The sequence below is a fragment of the Neophocaena asiaeorientalis genome, unplaced genomic scaffold (assembly GCF_003031525.2).
Source record: "Neophocaena asiaeorientalis asiaeorientalis breed wild unplaced genomic scaffold, Neophocaena_asiaeorientalis_V1.1 scaffold151, whole genome shotgun sequence".
NCBI classification, from domain to species: Eukaryota; Metazoa; Chordata; class Mammalia; order Artiodactyla; family Phocoenidae; genus Neophocaena; species Neophocaena asiaeorientalis.
The window spans coordinates 385813-395557 of record NW_020175490.1 but is presented as its reverse complement, the minus strand read 5'-3'; the positions used below and the strand labels follow the sequence as shown (position 1 = coordinate 395557).

General features: G+C 36.3%; 1 protein-coding gene across 1 annotated transcript in view; it reads right to left on the bottom strand.

Moving 5' to 3' along the window:
• The window catches only part of DYNC2H1 (dynein cytoplasmic 2 heavy chain 1), a 369596-nt gene that overhangs the window by 203181 nt on the left and 156670 nt on the right, over positions 1-9745 (bottom strand). Inside the window, exon 65 of the mRNA XM_024768920.1 lies at positions 9037-9160. Coding sequence (XP_024624688.1) covers positions 9037-9160 — 124 coding nt within the window. The remainder of the gene's footprint in view (positions 1-9036; positions 9161-9745) is intronic.

The following is a 9745-nucleotide window of genomic DNA, read 5'->3' as shown; positions in this document are numbered from 1 at the left end:
TCAGTGCTTTGTGACCACCGAGAGGGGGGGGATAGGGAGGGTGGGAGGGAGGGAGATGCAAGAGGGAAGAGATATGGGGACATATGTATATGTATAACTGATTCACTCTGTTATAAAGCAGAAACTAACACACCATGGCAAAGCAATTATACTCCAAAAAAGATGTCAAAAAAAAAAACCCAGAAAATAAATTAATTAATTAATAAATTAAAAAGACCCATCTATGTGCTGCTTACAAGAGACTGACTTCAGAGCTAAAGACACACTAACTGAAAGTGAAGGGATGGAAAAGAGATTTCACGGAAATGGAAATAACAAGGAAGTAGAGGTAACAATACTCATATCAGACAAAGTAGACTTTAAAACAAAGTCTATGACAAAAGACAAAGAAGAGCATCATGTAATAATAAAAGGATCAACACAAGTACAGGATGCTACACTTGTTAACATGTATGCACCTAATACAGGAACACCTAAACATATAAAGCAAATACTAAGAGACATAAAGGGAGGAATTGACAATAATAGAATAGGAGGAGCCTTTAACATACCACTTAAATTAGTGGACAGATCATCCAGAGAGAAAATCAATAAGGAAACAGGGTCTTAAATGACACCACAGGCCAGTTGGACTTAATAGATATCTACAGGACATTCTACCCCAAAAGAGCAGAATACACATTCTTTTTAACTGCACATGAAATGTTCTCCAGGATTGACAATGTGCTAAGATACAAAACAAGTCTCAACAAATTTAAGAAGACAGAAATTATATCAGGCATTTTTTCTGACCACAACAGTATGAAACTAGAAATCAGTTACAGGAAGAAAACTGGGAAAAGCACAAATATGTGAGGAATAAACAACATGCTACTGAAAAACCAATGGGCCAGTGAAGAAATTAAAGAGGAAAACAGGAAATACATTGAGACAAAAGATAACGGAAACACAACTTTCCAAACTCTATGGGATGCAGCAAAAGCAGTTCTAAGAGAGACGTTTACAGCAATGCAAGCCCACCTCAAGAAATAAGAAAAATCTCAAATAAACAACCTAACCTATCATCTAAGGGAATTAGGAAATGAAGAACAAATAAAGTCCAAAGTCAGCAGAATGAAATAATAAATATTAGAAAGGAAATAAAATTAAAGAAATAAAATTAGAGACAAAAAAACAATAGAAAAGGTCAATGAAAGCAAGAATTTGTTTTTTGAAAAGACAAGCAAAATAAATAAACCTTTAGCCAGGCTCATCAAAAGAGAGAAAATGCAAATAAACAAAAGAAGAAATGCAAGAGGAGAAATTACAGCCATTATCACAGAAATATAAAAAATAATAAGAGAATACTATGAACAGTTATATGCCAACAAAATAGACAACCCAGAAGAAATGGACACATTTCTAGAAACATATAACCTGACATGGAAGAAAGGGACCATCTGAACATACCAATTACTAACAGTGAAATTGAATTTGTAACAAAAAACCTCCCAGCAAATCCAGGACCCGCCGGCTTCACAAGGGAATTCTACGAAACACATAAAGAAGAGTTAATGCCTATCCTTCTCAAAGTATTCTAAAAAAGTGAAAAGGATGGAACACTCCCAAATTCATTCTATGAGGCCACCATTACCTGGATAACAAAACCAGACAAAGACACTACAACAAAAGAAAATTAAGGGCTAATATCTCTGATGAATATAGATGAAAAAATCCTCAACAAAATATTAGCAAACCAAACTCAACAATAAATAAAAAGGATCATACACCATCATCAAGTGGGATTTATTCCAGGGATGCAAGGGTCAATACTCGCAAATCAATGATACATCACATTAACAAAAGAAAGAATAAAAAGAACATGATCATCTCAATAAACACAAAAAAAGCACTTGACAAAATTCAACATCCATTCGTGATAAAAACTCTCATCAAAGTGGGTTTACAGGGAGCATATCTAAACATAATAAAGGCCGTTTATGACAAATCCATGGCAAACATCATACTCAATGGTGAAAAGGTGAAAAGAAAGCCTTTCCTCTCAAATCAGCAATAAGAGAAGGATGCCCATCTCACCAATTCTATTCAACATAGTATTGGAAGTCCCGGATACAGTATTCAGACAAGAAAAAGAAATAAAGAGTATCCAAATTGGAAGGGAAAAGTAAAACTGCTACTATCTGCAGATGACATAAAACTATATAAACAAAACCCTAAAGTCTCCACCAAAAAACTGTTAGAACTAATAAATGAATTCAGTAAAGTTGAAGGACACAAGATTAACATACAGAAATCTGTTGCTTTTCTATACACTAACAATGAACTATGAGAAAGAGAAAGCAAGAAAACAATCCTGTTTAAAATCACATCAAAAAGAATAAAACACTGAGGAATAAACTTAACCAAGGACGTGAAAATCCTACTCTGAAAACTATAAAACATTTAAGAAGGAAACTGCAGCTGATACAAAGAAATGGAATGATATTCCAATGTCTTCAATTGGAAGAATTCATATTGTTAAAATATCCATAGCACCCAAAGCAATCTAAAGATTCAATGCAATCTCTATCAAAATACCCATGGCAGGGTTTCCCTGGTGGTGCAGTGGTTGAGAATCTGTCTGCCAATGCAGGGGACACGGGTTCAAGCCCTGGTCCGGGAAGATCCCACATGCCATGGAGCAACTAGGCCCGTGAGCCACAACTACTGAGCTTGCGCGTCTGGAGCCTGTGCTCCGCAACAAGAGAGGACGCGATAGTGAGAGGCCCGCGCACCGCGATGAAGAGTGGCCCCCGCTTGCCGCAACTAGAGAAAGCCCTCGCACAGAAACAAAGACCCAACACAGCCAAAAATAAATAAATTAAAAAAAAAAATACCCATGACATTTTTCACACAACTAGAACAAATAATCCTAAAATTTATATGGAACAACAAAAGACCCCAAATTTCTAAAGTAATCTTGAGAAAAAAGAACAAAGCTGGAGGTATTATGCTCTCAGTCTTCAGAATATACTAGAAAGTAATCAAAGTAGCATGATACTGGCAGAAAATCAGGCATACAGTTCAATGGAACAAAATAAAGAGCCTAGAAAGAAACCCATGCACTTATGGTCAATTAATCTACAACAAATGTGTCAAGAATATACATGGAGGAAAGACAGTCTCTTCAATAAGCGATGCTGGAAAAACTGGACAGCTACATGTAAAAGAATAAAATTAGGACATTTTATCACACCATATATAAAATAAATTCAAAACAGATTAAATGTAAGATCTGAAAAAATAAAACTCCTAAAAGAGAAGGCAGAATACTCTTTTAGATAAGTCATAGCAATATTTTTTGGATCTGCCTCCACAGGCAAAAGGAAAAAAAGCAAAAATAAACAAATGAGACCTAATCAAACCTAAAAGCTTTTACACAGCAAAAGAAACCATTGACAAAACAAAAGACAACCTACTGAACAGGAGAAAATATTTGCAAATGATATGATCAATAAGGGATTAATATCCAAAATATATAAACAGCTCATATAACTCAACATCAAAAAGCAAACAACCCAATTAAAAATTGGGCAGGAGACCTGAACAGACATTTTCCAAAGAAGAGATGCCGATGGCCACAGGTACATGAAAAAATGCTAAACGCTGCTATCGTCAGAGAAATACAATCAAAACCACAATGAACTATCATCTCACGTCTGGCAGAATGGATATCATTTAAAAGACCACAAATAACAAATGGTGGCGAGGATGTAGAGAAAAGGGAACCCTAGTACACTGTTGGTGGGAATGTAAATTGGTACAGTCACTGTGGAAAACAGTATGGAGGCTACTCCAAAAACTAAATATAGAACTACCATATGATCCAGCAATTTTACTGCTGGGTAAACTTCCAAGGTAAACAAAAACACTAATTTGAAAAGTATATGTACTCCAATGTTCATGGCAGCATTATTTACAATAGCCAAGATACAGAAGCAATCTAAGTGTCCATTAGTAGATGAATGGATAAAACAGATGTGGTATATATGTATATACCATATATATATTAATATATATTGAAAATATATACACACACACATATACACACAATGAAATATTACTCAGACATAAAAAGAAAGAAATTCTGCAATTTTCAGTAACATGGATGAACCTAGAGGGCATTATGCTTAGTGAAATAAGTCAGACAGAGAAAGACAAATACTCTATATTGACACTTATATGTGGAATCTAAAAAATAAAAGAAGTTAAAGTATATAACAAAACAAACAGACTAACAGAAATCAAACTAGTGCTTACCAGTGGGGAGAGAGAAGGGGAGAAGGGGAAGACAGGGGTATGGTATTAAGAGATACAAACTACTATGTATAAAATAAATAAGCAACAAGGATATACTGTACAACAGGGGTCCCCAACCCCTGGGCCGCGGACTGGTACCACCTGAACCATCCCCTACACCCTATCCGTGGAAAAACTGTCTTCCATGAAACCAGTCCCTGGTGCCAAAAAGGTTGGGGACCGCTGCTGTACAGCACAGGGAAATACAGCCACTGTTTTTTAATAAATTTAAGCGAAGTATAATCCATAAAAACATTTAATCACTATGTGTACACCTGAAACTAATATAGTTTTGTAAATCAACTATACTTCAATTAAAAATTATTCAGTTAACTAATTAGTTAAAACATAAACTCAGTTTAAAGGGTCTCAGCTCGGGTATACCGGCAACTTACAATGAAAGATAGATCACCATGGGAAACTGCACCTTGTCTCAGTAAAAAGGTATTCAGGGATGCTTTTTATAGAAGATGGACTTAACACTGGGTGATTTTAGAATGGTTCAAAGAAAGTGCGGTTTTGCTGGGGAATGGATGCTATCAGAAAGACCAGACAATTCTGATTTGTATCAATAATTTTGTTGATATCTAGGAGGTGTCAGAAATGGTGTCAGACTAAGCTATATGGGTAAAAAAGCAGAAGTCACTCATAATAGCAGGGAGAAGAGGATGTTTAGCTATTTTTGTGGCATGGAAGTGTCCTCGTTTTTGTGCGCTGACATGCTTATGGTCACAGAGTGACCTGCCTGTTGATGGTGTTCTGTGAAATGGTTTATGTTCAACAGGAGAGCACCATGGTCAAGCTGTAGAGCCTGGCCAGCTTCCAGCCCATAGTAGTCAGGTGCTGCTTTTTTCTTTCTCATTTATGCAATGTACAAATACAAGTAAAACTTGTCTGCTATAAGGCAGGAATGTGGTTATCCTTGTGGGGGACAGTGGTAAACAAGGGAGTTTGGAATGCTGAAAAAGTTCTGTACCTTGATCTGGGTGCTTACAGAAGTGTATTCCATTTGTAAAAATCATTAAGCTATACAATTGTAAGTGTATCTCAGTAAAAAGTGAAAATTAAGAAGTAACTGATTTTCTCTTGTAAGACTAGTCATGAAGACGGGAGGGAAAGAACACTCCTGCCATCCTATACTATTTGATTGTGTAACCCATCAATGCATTATTCTGATATAACATTTTAAAAAATATTTCAAAATAAATGTTTTGTTGTATAAAAAGACCCTTGGACATAAGTCCCTTACACTACTCTTAGAAAATATTACATGTAGAACTATAAAAGTCCAACACAGTCTTAACTGTATAAAGTCTTAATTTACATTGGAGTTAACCTACGATAGAGTTAATTTTGACTACATTTTTCTCCTGGGCACAAAATCTGTACTGTACTTTAGAGAACTGTGGAAACAGAATGATTAGGCACAAGTACAAGATTTGGTCTCACATTGTCTTTCCAGGGGAAGCCTCAACTTACATGGCTATTATTTTGGTTTCTGAGCCTGGATCAGGATTGAGTATATTTTGTTTCGATTTTTTTGGTTAACATATCTAATAGATTTGGAGCACCTGTATGTACAGATATATTAATTGGCTATGTTTATTGTGATGCCTTGATGACTTTAACAATTAGACAAAGATACAGGCAAGATCTGACTATAAAGTGTACCCAAATCTGGCCAATACTTATAGTTGAAAGAAATGCATCATGCTAGGAAGTGAAAAAGAAAGTTATTCTTTTTACACGAGGCAAGAGTGCTACACAATTTTATCTGTCTGGATTTCAAAATAAAAGTTGCTTGAACGTTTATTATGACCATGAAACATAAACCAGGAAGTGGCCACCACTGCTTCCACAATGCTTGACACAGCAATGATTAAAAATATTTTGCTCACAGCAGATACTTGAACACTGCTAATGATTATTAATGATTTCTTTTTTATATTCCCCTGGGAAGAAGATGAAAATCAGTTCATCTCTTATATGCAGTATACCTTAACAGGTCCAAACTCTTCAGAAATATATTATCATCTGAATTAGAGAAATCCAAGTACCATGTGAACTGCCATATGAGTACAAACATTCCATCATATAGGTAACATCTTGGTAATGCTCTCCACTGATAAAATTGCTCACATTGTATTGTAAACCTTTCAAGCTTAACTAACTAAAGATAATGGGACTTACATGAAGATAAACAAAAAACCCGGCCACAAAAATAATCAAATCAACATTGCTCAAGGAAATATCCCACAGCCTATTAAGAATAAACTGCTGGCTTTATAGCCACTATATACAAAGAAAGAAAATCAACAACTGAATACCTTCTTCACTTTACTAGAAGCAGCATATTCCACACCTGAAGATTTTACTACAACCTAATAATTTATCTGGTCAACAAACATGTGGCTAAGTTTGAATGGCAGCTCCTGTAAAAGCTGCAAGTGCCAACTCTGGAAGTAATCCAAGCAGTTGTAAACCAATCCTTGTCTTTGAGCCCTATATCTTTCAGATGCACAGAATTACAGATGTCTACAAAAAAATCTCACAGATAAGAAAATCCAATGGAATGTTACAACCATCCACTATCCATAGGTAAAACTTTTGGCAACCTATAGCATGGAATATTCTGTACAATGAACTGGCTTCAAGTAGTGCTCTTGGCTATAAAGCATGTCACCCTGAAAATAACTGAAATATACCAGTACAGAGACTCATGGGTCAGAACTGGTGAGCTATCTTAGGGTTTCTCAACCTCAGTACTACTGACAAATTGTACTGGAAAATTATTTGTTATGAGGAGATGCCCTGTACATTTTAAAGATATCCTTGGAATTTTCTGTTTTAAACAGAAAATTTAAAACAATGAGACTTTGACGAAGAATTGTACCTTGCTCTTCTTTTTGATCAATACATATTTGAGGGGATTTTTGAACTGCATAAATTTGAGGAGGAGAAGTACATTCTATTCCTATTACTTGTGCCTGTTTTGACATCACTGTAGAAAGGCAGTTCGTGTTGCTTAGATTAAGAACACTGGGATGTAAATGAACTTGGACACAGGCTTTGTTTTACATCTTTCTAGGACAACCATCCTCTGTCCCCACAGGAAATGTATGACGACAAATGGCTATTCATGAGGAACTCAAAACTGCAGAAAAGGGCAATCTGAATTATACTCAAAGGGGATAACAGACTTCAACTGATGTGACGTGAACACATGCGACTCTGGATTGAAGGTGGAAAAAGTAAGGTGGGGGCAGAGGTAATGCTCTTTTTCTCAATGAAGTGAACAGAAATTAACAAATTGACCCAAACAGCCCTGAAAAACTATCTGGAATAGTGGTTCACCGTGTGAACAAATCATGATGTAGAATATTATCATTTTTTACCAGATCCAATTTTAGGGGACCTTGTCAAACTCCATTCTCAGAAAATGCAGCAGATATGGCTAAAACCTAATACCAATAAGAGCTCATCAAGATATATTTAATGAGCGCTCAAGGGTCAGCATACAGACTAAAGGGAGTCAAATCCAGATGATCCTAAAGGTTCATTTCCACCCCCTTTAAGATAGCATAGCAAGATGTAGCTCAACAGATCTGAATTAGCTCCAGTAAAGAACAGACTGAGACCAGAGACTGAACCCCAGGAAGTAAGTTCAGGTTACACAGGCAACAGTCCCACTACTAGGGTTCTTTCCATAACATATCAATCACTGCTAAGCTAAGCATACCTATTTGTGGGATAACAGGTGATCAGTAAATAGTGCATTCTTTGCTATTTCTCTGCTTTGCCCCCAATAACTCCAATTTTCTAAACTTTGTGGTGCTAGCAAAGTGTGTGGTGAAAGTAAGTGTATGTACTTATATATAAGTACATGTCTATGACATTTTGCACAACAAGCTCTTACATAACTTTTCAAATATCAAAGGTACCTGCACAGAAAAGAGGTAACATAACAGTCCTAAGACCAGTATCCTTAGAGAGGCCTGCTTGCAAGGTTGGCCATAACCATTGTATGGGAATTTGGATTTTGTTAAGGTTCTCACCATTCCCAGAATAGGTAAGAGTGGCTCACTGTGCTTAAGCTATTTGTTCAAACAATACGGTTTACGCTGAACACCTGCCTTCCTTTGGGGAGTCTGGAATTTTGCTACCTGCTAGACAGAGTGTGCTTACATAATAAGCCCCAATAAAAACTCTGGACACTGAGTCTCTAATAAGCTTCCTTGGTAGACAACTTTCATACGTGTTGTCACAACTCAGCCCTGGGGGAATTAGCACATTCTGTGTGACTCCAATGAAAGAAGACTCTTGGAAGCTTGCACCTAGGTTCTTGACTCCTGACTTCACCCTATGTGCCTTTTCTCTTTACTGACTTTGCTTTGCATCCTTTCCCTGCAATAAATCTAAGCCATGAGTGCTGAATCCCTTGAGTCTTTCTAGTAAAATATTGTTCCTGGGAATGGTGTGGGAGACCCTAACATGGTGCCTCTTTTACAAAGGCACTTTAAGTTTTTTACTTGCGGTTACTATTATATTCTGATGACATTACTATAATACAGTCCCCAAAAAGTTTCCCTCTCTTTAGATTCACTGAAAAGACCAAAAATGTCAAAGTTAGTTAATGAAGTTAATTATTTTGGATTTAAAAAGTAGCTACTCTCTGGAAACTGTCAAATATTCATTTACCTTGAGCAACCAGATCTCGTCTCAATAATGGATAAAGAACAGGTTCTACACCATCCATTTCTTGTATAATAAGGGTTTTCCCAAAACGTACTGCCAACTCAAGAGCTGTGATAAAGTTACTATCCTAAGAGAATAAATAAGAATACATAAGAATTCCTTTATTACCTTAGAGTTACAAAAGTCCTTACAGATAATGAATGAAGCTATTAACAGCAATAACACAAATATTTTAAAATTAATATGTATGTTAACAATACAAATTATTCATGATTGCTTTTCCAGTTATAAGTACTTGGTGGTGAATCAATTTAGTTGAATAAATTATCAAATAAATTCATAAATAATTTAAATAGACATATTAAAAAAAAGGATTTTTACATTAACAATAAAAAAACCTTTTAAAATTTTCTACTATGATTTCAAATTGATGCAGAAATTTTCAAATTCTACATGCAATAAGTTACTCATCCAAGTATTAATAAAAACTACTTTGGGGGCTTCCCTGGTGGCGCTGTGGTTGAGAGTCTGCCTGCCGATGCAGGGGACATGGGTTCGTGCCCCAGTCCAGGAAGATCCCACATGCCACGGAGCGGCTGGGCCCGTGAGCCATGGCCACTGAGACTGTGCGTCCGGAGCCTGTGCTCCGCAACAGGAGAGGCCACAACAGTGAGAGGCCCGCGTACCACAGAAAAAAAAAAAAAAGAAAACA